This window comes from Ambystoma mexicanum, chromosome 1q (genome assembly GCF_040938575.1).
Source record: "Ambystoma mexicanum isolate Mex_15411 chromosome 1q, UKY_AmexF1_1, whole genome shotgun sequence".
Classification (NCBI taxonomy): domain Eukaryota; kingdom Metazoa; phylum Chordata; class Amphibia; order Caudata; family Ambystomatidae; genus Ambystoma; species Ambystoma mexicanum.
Genome location: NC_090922.1, coordinates 1,445,890,555 through 1,445,909,872, shown reverse-complemented (window position 1 = coordinate 1,445,909,872; position 19,318 = coordinate 1,445,890,555). Strand labels below are relative to the sequence as shown.

Here is a 19,318-nt window from a genome sequence, read left to right as displayed (position 1 = left end):
GGTCCAAGACGCCTTGAAGAAAAAATTACAGACATAACTGGCAAGGGTTTTTGCACAGTTACAAGGCGTGTACATATGCATGATGAAGTTGAAGCCACCAATTCTGCACGTGCTGGAAGAAGTGGTCATGTTGAAACCCAGTGTGTTGCGAGAAGGAGGCCATGCCGGAGGACTCCATGAAGGTGCCTGCTCCTTTTCAAATCCAACCTCCAAATCCCTGGACCAACCATTTTCGTTTTCATCACAGACTACCACCTCCCAATTTCACAAGGTAAATAAACATCAGCTCGTCAGAATCCCAGTTTAATCCTTTTTCACAGGAAACGTTAAAAGCTGGTTTCTTCCCTTTTGGCAGGGAATGCCTTTTAAAAAGTAACCCAGTTAACGACTGCTAATGATCGAGCCATTTGCTGAACCCCTCCTCCCCCTGCAGTTCTGCAAGTCACAGGCCAAAAAGAGTGCCCGTAGCAATATCCTGGAATAAAGAAATGTACACCACAGAATATTAAACATTTATATTATATATACATATATATAATATATACACGTTCTCATTTATTTCTTTTCATTTTCCCCCTTTCTTAAGCTAACGATGTTAATGGAAAACGTATGGAGAACTGAGAAAAATGCGTTTAATGTGTCTGCTCCTTATTTTTTGTGGATGTCCTTAAAAAAAAATAATGTCTGATTAACAAAATAAAATATACAACCAGGTAATAAAAATGCCACGGATTAGTAAGTTGTTTTCAAGAGTCTATTCCATTTATACACAACATTGTAAACATATATAATTTATATCACATGTGCTTCATTTATACACTTGTCTTTACGTGTCCTTTCTCTCTCTCAGTTCACGAGACGACCGCAAGAAAAGAAGACAACACAGTTACAGGTTACGGACTATGCTCCGGTCTTGAGAGGGGTGAGGGTTGTCATTTGTCGTCATACACCACATCCCAATTCTTCCACTGTGGCTTTGTCCATGGTCAGAGGTCCTCTTTCATGGAACTGCAGCGTAGTGGAATTTAAAGTGAAAATTATCTCGATGGATGAGGGGTCAGGACTGTAGTTCTTAGCTTACCCACACTGTGTGCGGGTTTGTACATAGGTCTCCACATTGGCTCCCAAAGAAGTGGAAGCTGGAAAGTGGGCGTTAATCCTGCCCCACTGATTTCTCTGTCGCCCAGGATGCTTTTTGTGCCCCCGCACTGCTCCATGGCCATAGTCTATACTGGAGTCTTTTATAGATTAAGGTTCATCTTTGTCTGTAAAGTCTGCTTTCCCCCATGTCTCCTTAGTGATACGAACCACTCAGTCTTTAGAAGGAGGGGTGGGGTATCACAAAAGATTTGGCCAGAACCCTGCTGTACTGTTCACAAGTAGATGCGTCGCAGATCCCCAGGTGACGTAATCGTGTTGCACTGTGGACAAAGCTTCTTTGCTCCCTGAAAATAAATAAAAAATTGGTCAGGTAGATCAGAAAAGGTAAATATGTCTTTACAACTTTCACTATACTCCCAACATCCAGCTAAGGCTTTGTTAAGGAGGTGCCAAGTGAAGTGTACCAACTAATCAGGGATCAAGCTTCAGCGCCCTCAATGGCACCTAAATGGACTACAACTCTACCGTGGTGGAATCCAGCTGTAGTGGGAAATCTTTTATTTTGCTGCAGTTATTGATCTACAGACTGTGCTTTCTGTCATCCCTGATCACTTCAAGCACTCAATGCAGTTCACAAAATGGAGGACAGCTTAAGAAAGAAAACACCAAACGGTTGAAAAGAGCACACATGGAAAAAAAATGTGGGAGGCGAAAAATAAAACAAATCCATTAATAGTGAGAAGCAAGGCATTTAATTGCTGAAAAGAGTCTACCTCCTAGTAGGGGCTTATTTACGCAAGTCTCCAAAGACAAATGAACGGATTTCTGATATTTTGGAAATGCTCCAGTTCAGGGTAATGCATCTGAATCCATTCTACACAATACGCTGAAGATCAGATCACCCGTTTTTTAAACCAATAGAAGTTTAAACACAATATGAACACAGTTACGAAGTTTTGCCATTCAAAAAGCGAGAACACTATTCAACACAACGGCCCCCCAAAAAATAGATCAGTTTTGGTTTGAGACTAACTAAAAGGCGGGCTGATACCCCATCAATGCATTGTGTTGTCTGCCAAATGCAGGGAAGCTGAATTAAAAAGGAACTCAATTATCCAATGTTTGCAGATGGTATTTTCTAAATAGGGCGTTTACTTGTATGTTAAGAATCTTAAAACTGCAAACTTGATACCCACTGAAACCATGAGGTATCACTACATATTATCCCAACCAAAAATATCGTCGTCTGGAACGGCCATAGGCGATATTTTGGGTGTTTTGGGAGCAGAGGTTGTGGGGGTGTCCACCACTCCTTTAAAAATAACGCAGGGGCTGCCCGCAGGTTCCATGCCTGAATATCACCGCAAAAATATGGCAATGTTTTTGTATGGCAATATTTTTGCGGTGATATTGCTGTCTAGAAGTGATGTGCTACAATTCCACGTTCTTTCTAGATGTGGCACGTGAATATCTCTGCATTTTTATCTTGATCCGGTACTGGCTGATATTCACAAACATTTCTATATATGATGCCCACCAGTATTCCCAACTGTATCATGGATAACCCGCCTCATTAAATAAAATACAAAAATAAAAACACACCCTTGATCTCTCCATTCCCACCAACTACTGTCCCATTACCACAGTCCAATTTCTGCTCAAAATACTCGACCGGGTCGTCCAAAAATTCCTTGAGCTCAACTACCTGCTTGGTAAAAGAATCCGGCTTCCGCCCCAAACATAGCACGGAAACAGCCCTCCGGACCTAAACATCCATACGGAAATTATCTGCGACTCTGGTAACTTAGGCATCCTCCTCCTCCAAGACCCATCAGCTGCTTACAATTTATTCGACCACAAAATCCTCTGTCAACACCTCAGCCAATATTTTCACTTTCCCCCCCCGGTAACCTACTGGGTCCACTCATCCCTCAACAAATGCACCACCAGAGTGTGTTCTAGGCGAGATAGCGGCCGATCCCATGTCTGCGCCATTGGGTGTACCACAAGGTTCTTACCTACACAAAACCCCGCTTCGACCTCCTAGACTCTCAGGGGATCATCTATACACATTTTGCAGATAATACCCAAATAGTTATCCCCATCACAGGCAACCATTCCTCAGATACCACCACTATGGTCTACAGCACAATTCAAACTGGATGGTCACACACAACCTTTGTCTAAACAATGACAAAACTGGCTCATAGTGGGCTACCCCTTCCGCCTAAAAAACCTTGGTACCTCATTATCCACTTTCTGTATTGACGGCACCCCCATCCCAGTCCTGAAACAGGTTACAACTCTGTGTCCACCTGGAAGCTGAGCTAACCATTACAAGGCATATCATGTAGCCATCTTCTGCCAAGGCCAACACCTCAAGGCTTATATCCATAAGAAGACAATTCCTGTCTCCTAACAATTTCCTGACACTAGCACAAGCACTGGTCCTATACATACTAGACTACTGTAACGCTCTCCTCATGGACACTTTATCAACTAACCTGTCAAACTTCAACTGCTCCGGAAACCAGCCCTGCGGGCCGCACTTCACTTACAGATGGACCGATCACATCTCAGCAACCAGACGGGATGTCCATTGGTTGCCCATAAAAGCGCAGATTGACTTCAAAACGTTGACAATTGCGCCCAAGTGTATCTACAAAGAGGCGCCCACCTACCTCAATGACTGTTTCTCCCAGAAAGCCCATTAAGATCTTGCACCAGCTATCCCTGGACTATCCCTCACTACAAGAGTAAAAGGGTAGGAGGCATCAGCTTTGCGGTCACTGCACCTTCACTTTGCAACACTCTCCCTGCAGCCATCAGAAACGAACAATCTTACATGGCATTTTAAAAAAACTCTTGAAAATCTGACTCTGACAAGAATTTATTTGTGGGAGAGCCATGGAGGAAGTGCTAGGAATGTTGAGGGCTACAGGGCCAGAACCACAGGAGGTGCGAGTGCGAGTCTCCAGAGCGGGGGGAGCGTGCAGATGCAAAGTGCTGTGGATAGACAGGAGCTGGGAGTAGTCGGTGAGGGAGGTCAAGGCCCTGAAGATGCATAAGGGCCAAGGACAAAGATTCAGCAACTGTGGGAATAGCAGAGGAGAGAAGGTGGGAAGGAGGAGGAAAAGTCTTAAGAATGTTCCAGAATTTGCAAAGGTCCTGCGCAGCGAGTGACCCCCTGCCCTCTTTTTGGCAAAATGCTTTACACACAGAGTTGGTGCCAGAGGAGCAAAGAGGTCTAGTGGGAGAGTATTTAGTGAGATAGAGTTGACGATATTTTGGTCCCCAGGCCCAGACAGCCTTGTGGATGATGCAGAGGGAATTTAATTTAATCTGTGCAGCAACTGGGAGCCAGTGAAGACTTTTCAGAGCAGGAGAGAAGCAGTCCCTGGGCTTAAGGCCAAGGATAAGTCTTGCTGATCTATCTATTCTGGATAAGCCAAAGGGGTCACAGAGTGGAGGAAGGAAGATTCAAGAGAAGGCTATTACAGCAGTCTAGTCTATAGAGAACTAGGGCTTGGGTCACATTCAGCCTCTGCGGGAAAGTGAGAAAAGGTAGAATTCCTTTGAGAAGGAAGAGCCGGTAGTTGGACTTCTTGGCAATATCCTGAGTGTGAGGGAGAAAGAAGAGAGAGGAGTCGAAGAAGACTCCAAGGTTTCTGGCTTCAGTTGAAGGAGCAGGGAGAGAACCAAAGGAGGAAGGCCAGAGTGAAGGTAAGAAAGAGGGAGCAGGTGTCCCAGTGGGCAGGATCTGTTTTACAGGCATTGAGGCAGAGATCATTGGTGGCGCATCAGGACTGGATGGCAGAAAGGCAGTCAGGGTTGATGGAGGGTGCAAGAGGGTCAGCGGGGTGTCTCAAGAGTTGTGTGTCGTCTGTGTAACACTGAAAGTTGAAAGAGAAGGCAGTGATGAGGCGTGCAAGGAGAGCAAGGATGTTAAAGAGCCATGGTGAGAGAATGGATCCCTGGGGGACCCCACAGGTGGAGATGGAAGTAAGAGAGGTGAATGGGCCCAGGATGACTTGGGAAGAGCGGTTAGTGAGGAAAGAGGACAGCCAGTCCAGTGCCTGCTCCGAGATACCAAGTCTATCATGGAGCCTTTGTATGAGGATTGAATGGTTAACTTTGTCAAATGCAGAGGAGAGATCAAGAAGGATAAGGACCGCTGGGGAGTTGGAGTCAAGAGAGGCGAGCAATTCATCCCAGGTGTTCAGAAGAGCCGTTTTGGTGCCTCTGGATGCATGAACCCCAGATTGATGGTCATGGAGGCCACCAACAAGTTCAGTGTGAGAGTTAAGTTGGGGCAAGGCCCGCTTCTCGAGAAGCTTCCCAAGGAAGGGGGTGAAGGAAATAGGGCGAAAGCTGGCAGGGCAGTTAGGGTCAGAGGAGGGTTTTCTCAGGAGAGGATGCACAAGGGAGTGCTTTAGAGGAGTGGGGAAAGAACCAGTGGTAAAAGAATGATTGCACATGAGTAAAAATGTGCATCAATGTACTTTTTACTTTATTCTCTGTTCCAAACGCAGCGATACCCCTGGGTTTGGGCAGTATATGAATGTTATAAATAAATAAAGTTAACTGTCAAGCAGAGAGGAAGAGTGTTTGAGGGTGGGAGAGGCAGGAAGGTGGAGAGGGTAAAAAGCAGAAAGAGTGCTGGAAAGGCCCATTATTACCAAGGAGATGGCGGATTCCTCACACAAACAGAAGCATTGACAAAGACGAGAGTTTTGGCTTTGGTGTAAATTATTTGCCAGACACTGCCATACGGTACTACTGGGCCATTACATTGCAACAGTTTGAAAATAGTGCAAGTACCTGTGCATATTATGGCAGTGCCTGGCAAATATACAATACCTACACGCAAGTCAAAACTGTTCGTATGCGAATGCTTGTTCATACCAGGATTTCAGTGCAAGGAGCAAATGGCAGGATGCACATATTGATTATTAATTTAGTAACAGCTGCAATTGAGCCTTTAACTCGCACAAGGCTGATCAAAAAAGAACGCTGGAATGGCTGTATACAGCACAATGTTTGATATTACTGCACATTAGTGGTAACCCAAAGATACCAAGGTGTGTGTTTTCGCCAGAGAAGACATGGGAATGGCCATGGCAGTCATTGGGTGGGGAAATACCAAAACATCCACAGACGGTTGCGTGTCCCTCTTGCCGTTCCATGACTGCAAAGCTCAATGAGTCTACAGCGGCTTCAGGGAAAGTACCATTGTTGGCAAGATCCTGAAACCAGCGTGCTCCATCGGGTAGTAGACCAATAGCAGGAATTCCTCTACATGTATTGCAGATTTCTACTGCCAAAATAACGGAAATGCGGCGCATCAGCAAAGAAACTGGGACCTCCCCCTGGCCCCCACCCCCATTTCTGGGCTTGCTGGCCAAATCCAGCTGTTACGGTGTGCAACTTTCAGGCGACGGGATAGCGCGCATGATTGTAAGCTGCTTTCTGGCGGGTGCGCCCTCGCGCGTTCAGTGTCAAGGCTCTTCACGTGGACACCCGTTAAATCGTGACAAACCCTTACCACAAACACACGCAGGCACGGGCATCGACACCACTCCAACACCTGCCAGCTGGCAGCACTAAGCTGCTCCCTTGAAATGTACAAAAACACAATGTTTTACAGTAAGTCACACCTGCCTAAACATCCCCCCCCCTACACCCCCCAGGTGTTTGCGCCGGGCTTTCATGTACCGAATGTAAAAGTCCAGGGTGAGGGTACAATGCGATTCCCTGTTGCGCTTATTAAACTCCAACAAATTGTTTATAGCGGAACGGCATGGGGATATAAAGGGATTGGCTCCCGCTACAGAAAAGGTGTCCAGGGAAACGGGATCTGGGCAGGTCAGGCGGACACACTCGCATACGACCACAAGGTAACGTCTGCCATTATTAAAACACGCTCTCCCACAGCTTTGTTCCTTGTTAAAAGAACCTATAGCGCTTTTCGTCCGAAGCGGGGCGGGGGAAGGGGGTGATACGTTAATTGGAACAATGCAGATTGAGAAAGTTATTAAAGCGCCGCAGCCAGCTGCTGCATGCGAGCCATTACGTCCATGAGGCGGGTGGGAAGTGGGGGCTGCAGGCGAGGCTGTGGAGGAAACGCCGGCCTTAACGAGATTACACGCACACCACACAGGCTTTGATCGGGACAAAAAGCAGCAGGGAATTCCAAGCCTTTGCAGTAGCCTCGGGCTACATTTTAATGGTTACATTAGTAACAAGCCATGGCAGGACTTTAAACGTGGACTAGTGCAAACGCCTCGCCATTAATAACGCGGGACCACAAGGAGAGGGGCAGGGCTGCCGAACAGATGAGGGCCCTTATTAATTGCTTCCCGGCCCACGTGCCAGGTTCCCCAAGTTATTCTTCTCTGCCCGACTGGCGGGTCTCCCACCTTCGTTAACGAGCGGACGTGTCCGCCATGAGCAGAGAAGAGGCGCCGGAAGCCAACGCGGAACCCGTGACCCAAAGGCCGGCGAAATGACCCAATCAAGCATGGCCGAACTCCACCCACACAGGTTTAGGACATGAACAATGCACATTTTAGTTAGCGAAAGAAACAGTGAACGTGGTTCCAAGCGATCAACTCAAGGCTCCGAAACGTAGCATTCAAATCCAGAACCCATGTACTGCGTCTGCTTGTATCCAATCCACCCGCCCGCCTGAGAAATGCTTTGCTAGAGAATTCTGTACTGCATGGCCGACAGATATTGGTGGATTCAAGCGAAGTCCGAGGCAAGAGAGACTGGGAGTCTCTGAAGACATACACGCGGCGGCAGCAGCAGCAATATCTTTCATGGACGTCCAGCGAGGCGTGCGTTTATAAAAATGTTGAGACTACACTCATTCACCGCCCCTGCCCCTGATCGAGGTTGTGCAGCAGGGCAACCGAAAGCCGACCAAGCATTTCATTGGGAATTGTGGGTTTTACCGTATTTTGTATTTTCGTACTTTTATTTCTTTTCTATAGCGCTTCATGCCTAAACGTTTAACAACAATCAAACAACGGTACAATAGGATGAGCAAAGAGACGATACAATAAAAAAAAAATCAAATGGAAAGAAGATCAGCTTTAAGACGAGTTTTGAAGAGGGGAGGGGTTAGACAGAGCGCAAAGGGGAACCATAAGCAACACTACATGAGATACAAGGCACTGACATTTCAAGTTAGTTTTGGAGCTGCAGAAATGAAATGCCTGAAAGAGGAATGACTTAATAGATATGTTCAGCCTTACGCAATAGTATGAACCAACTGCTGCTTCCCGACTTCTCTCCGTTGCATGTAACCCTTTGCAGAGAGTTTAAGAAAGTGCTGGTATTTCTTTTGTAATGTTTGACCCCATTAGAGAAATGGTTGATTTGGCCGGGGCATTATACAAGATTCATTGTTAGACTTTGAGAACGTTCTAGCAGTTCAACTTTTCAATGGCATGCAGATGACCAAGCAGACGAGCCAAAGAACGTCCTTCTGTAGGCCGGTCAAGCCTGCACAGGCATGCATTTTGGTCTGACGTACCAACAGTGAGTGAGCTGAACTACTCACTCTTAATAGAATGGTGTACAGGTGGTAGGAAAGCAGCAATGAAATCATCCCATTGGAAACCACCTGGCTTTGTTGAAAACGCTCTCAGATGCGAGATCCCTTCAGTGGAAGCAATCTCAGTAAACAAAGAAGGAACATGATTTCCGACAGAGTATCTGCAAACACTTCTGCAGTTGCACCATTATTGCCTTTTACAGTGCTGCAGACTAACGTAGACCCATTTTGGGGTCTTATGCCTGTATTTGCAATGCTGCCAAACCTGGCCAGCTGATGGGTCTAAAATAATAAATCCCCTGTTTCACTCATACACTTTAATCCTGACCAGCATTACTTATCTTCGAATGCAAGGAAACTCAACCCTAAGCAGACAATTCCCGTTCTTCCAACCAAGCTAACCCCAACCCCAAAAAACAGATGAAGGCACAGCTCATATAGGTTAGAGACGCTAATCACTGCTAAAGAGGATCTTTGCTAAAACATTTCTACTTGATATTTTTAAAACAACATGTTCAGCTATATCTTCGAAACCGGCTAATGGCTATTCCCAAATAACAGATACTTGTAAAACAAGAAAAAATAGAATTTCCAATTCCTTAGACAGTGCTCAGAATACCGTCTAACAAACGAGGAAATGAAACCATGTCAATTATGCAAAGACTGCCAACACCCTGACATGTTATATCGGAGGTCTAAACAGAATCCTCGTTAGCGGTCTCGGTGCATGCTGCAATGTTATGTCTATATACTTAAGGATTACCCCATTTTCTACTACGATTGTTGAACTCTAAAGTGCTTTTTATTGAAAATGCTCTTTCACGACTTATTCCAAGGTCTATTACCATCTCCAAATAGCAAGGAAGTTAGTAGGTTTGCCACACCCTTCTATAATTTACATGGTGCTAGTCTTCTACTGCAACTCAATAGTGGGCGGTTATAATCAGTTCTAGTTATGACCCATGTACACTACTAGTGCTCAACCTTAAAACTTGTCCAACTGGCTTATTTTTACAAATTAAGCCATTATATATCCTGCAACAGTATATGTGCAGATTGTATTGGTATAGAGTCACATGCTTAGCAGAGTTCGTTATGCACATGCTACCCATAATGCTCCTTCTAGTTGATGCCCTACTTCTAGTATCTGATATACTTTGGCGAGGTAAGATTTGACCACAAACAGATGAAATCTTATATTTAAATATATATACACACACACACACAACAAATTGTAGAGTGGGCTCCGCGATTATGGTTAAGCTCAATTACTTATAAGAGGGCACTTTGAGTTGCTTATTACTTTGGTGCCGGTCGACCAAACTACACAAAACCTTCTAAAACAACAACACATCCAACTCTAAGATTTTATGCAATTCCATTCAGTGAGTGTGGGCCAGTGGGTGTGTGAAGACTAAGCTATGGAGAGTTTCGACGATTTACATTTCCAAGGAAAATTCGCACAAAATATGAATGCTAGACGGATTTGCACTAAACGTGTGCGAGAAGCTCATGTCTGATCTGATCTGACTAGTGATCCTTTGTTGGTCTGGTAAAAATCTGCCAATTTTTAAATATATCTTAAAATGACACAATAGGTTTATTGGTAAACACTTTTCAGGGAATCACAGGGCTGTTTTTGGGAGCCTGGTTGGCCGTTCTGTGTTAGCAGACTCAGGCTGGGATTTGCAAAATCAAGAAAGAATATCAGAAGATCTAGTCCAAAAAAAGTCAGTCCAATTGATCTGGGGCCCAGGAAAGTGTCCCAACGACTCCCCCCAATGTGGCTCACAGATTGCGGAGCCTTGCTCTTCTAAAAAGTTTAAATCGATGCCCACCTCAGCAGAAACGACTCCCTAGGCAAGGGCAAAGTGACCACACGTGCGTGGAAGATTTGCACTACAAAAAGAAAAATCAGAATAAATATGCTATGCAAATTCCATAGGGCAGCCATAGATGCAAATTATATATCAACACTCACAGATAGGTACACTGGCAAAAATTTAATCTATCGCCTCACAAATTAAACACTCACCAGAGTGCGCAGCCAGCATTCCTCGCAGTGTACATGCCAGCACTGGATAGACGTCAGTGGCATTGTGTACGAGTCCTGGAAGAGAATGAAAAACGTTGATGTTACTTGGAGAGAAAACATAGGACCCTTTCAGTGGGATCCTAATTTAAACATCGAATTTGTAAGTTTTACTTGTTCCCAATACGTAATCTTCCCTTTATGTGACTTCACCGAATGCAAACACAAACCACCATTTGTTGGCTCAAGGTGGCAGCCATAAAATAGTAGCCTCTCCATTTACTGATGTAGAGCCTGTCAGTGACGCTGCCTTTAAGGATTTAAAGTCCTGATTTGCACAATACAAGAATGGCGATTACCTACCTCAAAAATAAAACCAGTAGATTTACTATCACAATGAGCAGTAAATATCTAGTTTGGTGATTCAAATGATCACATGGTTGGATTGTATTCTCAGCTGAGCTCCTGCGCGAGACAAATGAGGTCCCCACCATGTGGAGGATCACAGAGATTGATTGATTTGTTATTTATTATGCGCCTATACACAAGTGTTTCAAGGCGCAACAAGGCAAGGAAGGACAAAGGAAAGACAAACTATCTGACTAGGCCTAGTGACATTCAGATTGTGGAAGTGCAGGGGAGAGGGTGTAGGCGAAGTGCAGCCAGGGCAGCAGGCTCCGAGTTAAGTGCGAGGGAGGCTGGGACAACAGTGTGCTATCCCAGCCAGGAAGTGCAAGGTGGGCCAGGTGGCTGAGCAAGGTGGGTCAGGTGGCAAGTGCAGGATGACTGGTCAGCGTGTGGGAGGGCCTGGTGCCCTGTAAGACTCAGAGGGCACCTAGCAGCCAGTCAGAAGAGTAGGAGGAACAAGGGTATGTTAACAGGGGAGAGGGAGGGAGAAAGAAGAGGAGAAAAGGAAAGTCTTGAGGAGATTCCGGAACTAAAGGATACCCAGTTCAAGACAGAGGGCCAGGGAGACCATTCCAGAGGGAGACGCCCGATAGAGATCTTCCCCCACTCTCTGCTTGGAGAAGCGACTGACCCGCAGAGCATGAGCAGAGGACTCTAGAAGGAAGGTATTTAGGAAGAGAGTTGAAGATAGTGAGGGCAATGCCCCAGAAAGCATTGTGGAAGCTGCAGAAGGACTTTAACTTAGTGGATGTTACTTAAAGATAAATGAAACCATCCACAGACCCTTTTTATGTAGCACGGCTGTATAAAATACGTAAGCCACACAGTCCAAACATGCCCAATATATTTTCATAAAAAGTAACAAGCACTGGCAAAGAGAACAGTGTTGGCTTTTCTCTGGGCATGAGATCAGCATTTGCCAGGCACTGCCATAATGTTTCTGCCTGGCCATACAAGGGCAACATGTAGAACATGGTGCAAGTACCTGCGCATAGGCTAGCAGTGACTGGAAAATGCCTAATACCTATAAACTAAAAACGGTTGGCTTTGCCAGTGCAAGGATACTGCTTATAAATCTAGTGGCTGGAGGCACACTTGCTTTAAACATTACACCACGTTTACATCTGCCAGTAAGCCATGAGCTCTCAGAAGACTGCTTTCAAATAAAATTGGCATGTCCTTTAAAGCACGAAGGTTGAGGTTACTGCTTCATGGAACTAGCTAAATGCGATCCCAAGAGACCGTGTTTGGGTTGGGGAGCGGCAGGTACATGTGGAAATGGCCATAGGGACTAGCATGGGCAGGTAAATAACCCGCGTGTCTCTTCCCACATCCCATTTCCCACTTTTCTGTACTCCAAATCAATAGTGTCGGCTGGCAGGTGGTCAACGATGGTATGTTTCGTATTCTAGGGCCCCGATACCATTGCCAAACAGTTGGTAACATGACTTGTGAAAGAACACAGGCCAGAAAAAAGTGCCCTACCTTTCACTACGATTCCTTGTGGTTGCACGTTCAATTGTCAGATTCTAGTTACAATATACAGAGTCAAATTGGATCTTGCTCATCAATAGTCTAGGTGGCACTTATTTAAGTGATCCTGAAAACAGCACAAACAGGGATCAAAACTGCTTGGAGCTATTCAGCTCCCGCCCAAAACCTAAAAGAGCCTATTTAGTTTGTTACCAACTACTGGTGACATACAAACAAACCTATCTTAACATACATTATATATTCGAGCACTCTGGGCAAGCTAGAAGGCATCAGTGAATAGTGGGTTCTTTATAATGGATAACACTAAAGTTTGCAGGTCATGCAGAATGTAGATTTGCAACAAGCTATCCCTGTTTCCAAAATGTAGCTCCTGCTAACTTAGTGATGTTTGCTACCATAAAGCCGCTTTTAGCTCTTGCTCAACATATCCTCCAATCCCTACTACGCCGCCATCTTGTACCTAAACTCACAGGGTTGGGAGACCGGTAAACTTGAAAAGGGGCATTGGAAAAGAGCACATTTCAGTTTCGGAAGTTTCTAATTTGCGAACAAATAACCACACGGACGTAATAAATGCAGAAATTAATTTGGATAAATTGATATATGTATATATCAGATAAATTGATATATATATATATATATATATTTATATATATCTATATATCTCTAGGAGGTAGTTGTGAGCTCTAACCCAGTGGTATGGTAAAGTCAGTAAAACATGATGGCCATTTCAGCATCAGTGCTGGACTCGAGTGACTAACTGCAGATCATGTGGACTTATGGTGTCGTTTCATGCAGGAGTACATTTACCCCTTTGCAAAGCCGCACTAGCACTCCCTACTGTGGAACGAGCCCATAGGTTGCCTGGAAGGGATGTGCAATTTTACAAGATGGATGCTATCACCACACGAACTTAACATTATAAAAACACTGATATTATTAAAATGGCAATCCACAAAGAGTCGACACCTTTCTCAATTCATTGCTTCTACCTGGCGAAGAGAGTGCCGGAAAATCCAACGATTTTGCCATCTACAAATGATCTGTTGTCTACAGATTATTTTTAGGAACTAGCATGCCCATATGACAGGCAGGGGAGGAATATCACAAATGAGAACAATGAAAGTTAAGTTAAAAACAAAAAAGGCTTAGTTTCATATCTGCACAAAGAGAAACCCACAGCTTTGGCGGAAAAACATTCATGTGGGTCACTCGCAACAATCAATTATTAGCCCCTTTTTAAAGGAATCAAACTGCACTGAAAGGCTACACTTGTTCGTTGTTAAACAGAGCAATACATTGAGTATCTGAATACCAAACATGTCCTATTTAAAATCACTATGGCTTCTTTTTAGTGCTCGTTTGGATTCTGAAAGCAGATGCCACAGTTGATAACTTGAGAACACAGGACCAAGCCCGTGAAGCTTGTTGATGAAGTATTCACATCCATCCAAGTTAATCGGTCCATTATGATGGCACGCGCGATTACTGGTAACTTAATAATGGTAAAGTTTAAGCAAATGTAGGCTATAGCTACAGCTGTCTGGCCTACATTGCAGTGATAAGAGTCACGTTTGTTGGGACATTCTGAAGTCCAGGCAAAGCTTCCAGAATTATTAGCCACCAGTTTATTGGAAGTATCTTGCTAAATACTTCACATTTTGGAGTATTGCAATATAAAGAATGTTACATTTTTTTTGTTTTAACATTATTTTTTTGTAGATCTAAGTGAATGAATGATCCGGTTTAGCTCAACCAAGTTTGGGGCTCAATGATCCGCTCAAACGTAGAAAAAAAAACCTGGAAAACGGGGTGCAGTCAACAGCATTCATTCATAATCTATACCCAAGGTTTCCAAAGTGGTTTCTTAGGGGAAAAAACCTAGGTCATCTTCATTTCTCTAGGTAGCCGACCTACCCAACAAACACAAGAAGTAAACACCATGAATCTAGTCTTACAGGTCAAGGTTCCAGCATGCAGATGTCAAGAGAGGACAGCATTGCGGGCCAACGCCTTTATGCAACCAAGGAGAGCCGGACCAGTCTCAAATAGGTATCAGGAAAGGAAAAGTACACCATTCAAAGAGACATCTCCTGTTTAACTAAAGAATTAACATCCAGGAGCTATATAAAGTCCAGAACTGTGGTGTCAAGGACCCCTCACCAAGTCTCATTCTGTGACTGGTTTGTGTATGAGAAAAATCAACTACAAGCGATACCTTTTGAGGCGGAATAACCCAATGTAAGTTTTCAACACAGGAAAGTGGGAGATTTTAGGGATTGGGAAGAAGTGACAAATGGTATAGAAGCTTTACAAACTACCCAACAATGTTGTATAGTTGTTAATTTAACTTTTGATATAAAATATGAAATACTACTGTCCTTGCATTACATGGAATGAAGATAATCATTTGCAGAAGTAACGGACTGCACTCTGAATCATGGGGATGAGGCGTTAGTGTTTCAATCCCCAAATAAGCCGGCACTCGATCAATGAGGAGTAGCAAACTGATTCTAATAACCAAAATCGCACATTACTATTTCGGAATTAATGACCATTAAAAAACCTCGAGTAGTGGATCATGGTGCATGAGCGCTCACATACACACACAATCTGCCTATCTCATACCGCAAAACGTCCACTTTGGCCCCAAACCCCCCACCCCGACACCCACAATGGGCATATGTCCCTATTGCTTGCTGGGAGTGGAACAAAACTAAACTCACCATGCAAATTAGGCATTTATATCGATCTCCGCGAGAGAGCTGCCTTTCTAACTCACGGATACGGGCCTTCAGTGCTTCAAGCGTGGTCACAGTGGAGTCTTCCGTTATTCTGAAAGAAACGTGTAAAACAAGTTAGGAGGGACGGGAGATTGCAAACACTACGCAGCGAGTAACAGCAAAGGACAAGCAGCCATGGTTAAGACAAGGCTTCATTAGAAGTGTCTCTAGAAGGCACGATGAGAGCAAATCTTGCAACAAGGCGGGGTGAGTGAGAGAAGAGTAATATTAAAAGGAACATTAAATTTGCTTTTGAACTTAACCAAGAGAATAGTGACTACAAAGAATGTCCATCCAGTTGGTGGGGGAGCAAAGTGAACAACATTTCTCATTAAATCAAAAGGGCTTTGAACAGGTACAGGGGACTTAACAGAATATAACAAAAACAGCACAGGTGCCAACAGTAATGCGATAAATGTGCACAATAGACAGGTCCGGTAATCATCAACTACTGTCAATATCTATGCTTGTGATAACATTGTGCAGCACTGCATACCTTTCCAGGATGCATCAGTGTACTACCGAAAAGTCGACATTTTTATGGGTCAATGTTTGGAAAAAATGTTTTCGCGGTTTTCCTGCCGTAGACATTTATTCAACACCCCACCTTTTTGCTGTTTTGTACCCGTCCTGACATTTGAAGGCAAATCAAGCCTTTTCTTTCAGTTGCCTTGCTAAGCTCATCTTTATTGGGGCAGTTTGTTTATTTATTTATAATGCGCGCCATACCCAGGGGTATCAGGGCGCAGAGGTTAAAAGAAGGCTTACAGCTTAGTTACAAAGTGGCATAAGGCAAAATAAAGCTATACACGCATGATATACAGAAGGTACAGGCAAAGTAGATACAAAGAAAGCATATAATAGGGTAAAACAGTACAAGCAAGAACGGAATTTACAGGCAGTCTGATACAATTTACAAGGCGAGATAGCCAAGGTCAGTCCCTACTGTTATCAGGATAGGAAACCTCAACTCCACTGTGAAATCCTCTGTATATTCTACACTGCATCCCTTCATTTTACAGTGAGGTGAGGTAGGAACACTTTGTCCCTATAACTTTGTGGTTACTTGCATGATGTGTAATTGTAATTGGTTATTTCTAAAGCGTTTAATACCCAGAGGTTTCTAAGCGCAGATTTGGGGATCAAACCTGTGTTGCTCCGTGTCGTCTTGCTTCCAAGACGAGCGCGTTGCCACTGAGCTATCCTCCCAAGACCATGCACAAAATGGGCTGGTGACAGCAGATATTTTTCTACCATGTTTCTATTGTCTCATGCATGTTTGCATTTAACCGCTTAATGCTTTCTAGAGTGCCATATACTCTAAAATGGCTGTGCCACAAGATTTACACCTGTACAATGGCTATTTTGTATTTTGGCTTTCTTCGTGTCCACTCAGGGCTGAATTTGCTATATCTCCCACTATCCAGGTGTCCCAAATGTAGGTGCTGCTGCGTTATACCATCTAATGTTGAATGCCCATTTAGGCGTCCCTCCAGCTATCCAGGTGTCCCAAATGTAGGTGCTTCTGCGTTTGACTGTCTCTATCCAGGTGTCCCAAACCTTGGTGCTAGTGCATTATACTATCTACTGTTGTATGCCCGTTTAGGTGTCTCTCCTGCTATCCAGGTGTCCCAAATCAAGGTGTTACTGCATTTTATGGTCTACTGTAATATGTCAATCTAAGCGTCTCTCCTGCTATCCAGGCGTCCCGAATCTAGGTGCTACTGGGTTTACTGTCTACTGTGGTACCCCCTTTTAGGTGCCCCCCCCTTCTATCAAGGTGTCCCACACCTACTGCCTCCACCTTAACCATCCCTCTCCCTGACCAGGTGCCCCAAGGCCAGGTGAGTACACAGCTACTGTTGTACCAAGGTTGGCTGTGCCCTCTCTATTCAGCCACATCGTCTGATGTACCCTTCTCACAGGCTAGACACCATGCCATACACTGGCCAAATCAGAGCCGGAGACCGGACGAGAACCACCACACCCTAACCCAGCCATCCCCAACCCTTCACCTCGTCTCACAGCCCCCGTCCACCCTCCAAAATCCCAATGTACAGTCCCTCCCCCTCACCTGTTCAACTCCCTCTCCCCCACCTGCTATATCATCCATGCAGATCCCACTCTGCTCAAATCAAGAGCAGCAAGATGGAGAGCAGGAGCTGAAAACTGACCACCGAACATAACGGACCGTCCAGGGATATAGGTAAAACAACCCCCCATTAGCTACTCACCTGCACCCTCTGTTCGCACCTCTCCTGAACAGGACACCCCGCCCCCAACTCACAGCTGCCTTCTCTTAGCGCAGCAAGAGCTGCCCTTGCCAAAATCGCAACCTCCACATCCACCCACTCTCACCCACACCCCATGGGCCACCCGAGAGTCAAGGAAAGGCCCAGACCAAGGCCATCTCAGGCCTCTCCTAGCATCATCCGTTCCCCGACCCAGATCCCAAACCCTGTCACATCGCTATAGAGCCCAAACCTCTCCGGCACAACACTTACAAATATGTTTAGAACTTGCTTAGGACTTGAATTGCAATATTTAGGATTAGATCATAAGTATAAATAATTGGATTTAAGTGAATGGTTGTGTGGGTTATAAAATTAGTGAGAATTTTGCAGGCAGGTTAATTTCACCTGTAGACAAGCTCTCTATATTTTTCAATTACACTGTGGTGGCTTACCTTACCTAAAATAAATGAAGTCCTTTAATTTATTTCGATTAAAAAAATAGTCCTCAAAGTATTCATTCAAATATGTCCGGTTCTGGTTTCTGAATTTTGGGGGTGTTAAATCAGAGTGTCCATCACCAAAATGAATCTACAATACTCAAACCACGCATCTCTGGAACACGCTACCATCAGTCAGGGGGGAATTCGTGATAGGCAACCTAGAGGTATTGTAAAGATACAGTCTTTGCCAAATATTTCATTTACTGGTTAGTTTGGGGGCGTACAAATGCTTGTTGGTTAAGTACCTTCAGGCCGTTTGGGGCGTTTCTATGCATTTACCCGGCTATGCTACATACATGCGTTTGAATTCTACAGCTACGCTATGTTCACTGTGTATACATACTAAAGATATGCATGCTAATTCTGCATGGAGTTTCTGGTATTAGTGTGATGACATTCCAAGGCATGCAGGCCATAATAATTGTGTGCATTTTGAATTACAGGTTGCTAGTCTGGGATTATTTTGGACTGCTTGTGGACTACAGGTCGAGTCAACTGAATTGCCAGTGTGCAATGCATGTTCAAGCGTGCTTTTAAATTGTATATACACTTTATGGGGTTGATTTTACATAGCATGCTTGCTAGTCATCATGAAGGTTTGGTTTGTGGTGCTTGTGTACTATGGGATTTTTGCTCTTTTTGCACTCCATGTATGTTAAATGATCTGCATTAAATATCTTGTGTGCGTTGCTTTAGTGTGGGAGGTTTAGTGATTTTAGATTTTAGTGATGTTGGATATTGTGTGCATTTTTTGCATGGCATGCTAGCTTTAGGTTGTTTTTTTCATTGTGGGGACATCATTGTCTTGTTGCATGTGTGTGATGGAAGCTTAATTGCACCCTGCGCTGGGATATCGTGATCCAGTGTTAGCTGCTTACTATGAGGGATGTGCATTTTCATCTGCACATGTGCTCTAAATTTGTAGCACAAGGCTGATTATGCTGAACCATACACTGGTAAGCAAGAGCTGATTTCGTGTTGTATGCATGCTATACATGTGACGTTTCTGCACTCCAGGTGCTGCTCTTGCTATGCTTGTGGTAATTGAGGGGTTTTTAGTGCGTTTTCGCCTTGTACATTTGACAATGAACTTGTATTGCTTTGGCACAGTATGTACTATGGGTGCGTGAATACTGTGTTCTTAGGGTTTGTAGCAATTTTTTGGGTGGGCCATGGCCGTGTAGTTCTTGTATTAAATGTGGGCA

General features: G+C 44.4%; 1 protein-coding gene across 9 annotated transcripts in view; it reads right to left on the bottom strand.

Annotated features, from left to right (window-relative positions):
* Positions 1-500: 500 nt before the first annotated feature.
* The window catches only part of RNF220 (ring finger protein 220), an 856,068-nt gene continuing 837,250 nt past the window's right edge, over positions 501-19,318 (bottom strand). For all 9 annotated transcript variants that reach the window (XM_069642322.1, XM_069642324.1, XM_069642323.1 and 6 more), the window contains 3 exons: positions 15,323-15,431; positions 10,698-10,772; positions 501-1,445 (listed from right to left, as the gene is read on the bottom strand). In XM_069642322.1, the coding sequence (XP_069498423.1) occupies positions 1,374-1,445; positions 10,698-10,772; positions 15,323-15,431 (256 nt within the window). In that variant the 3' untranslated portion in view covers positions 501-1,373. The remainder of the gene's footprint in view (positions 1,446-10,697; positions 10,773-15,322; positions 15,432-19,318) is intronic.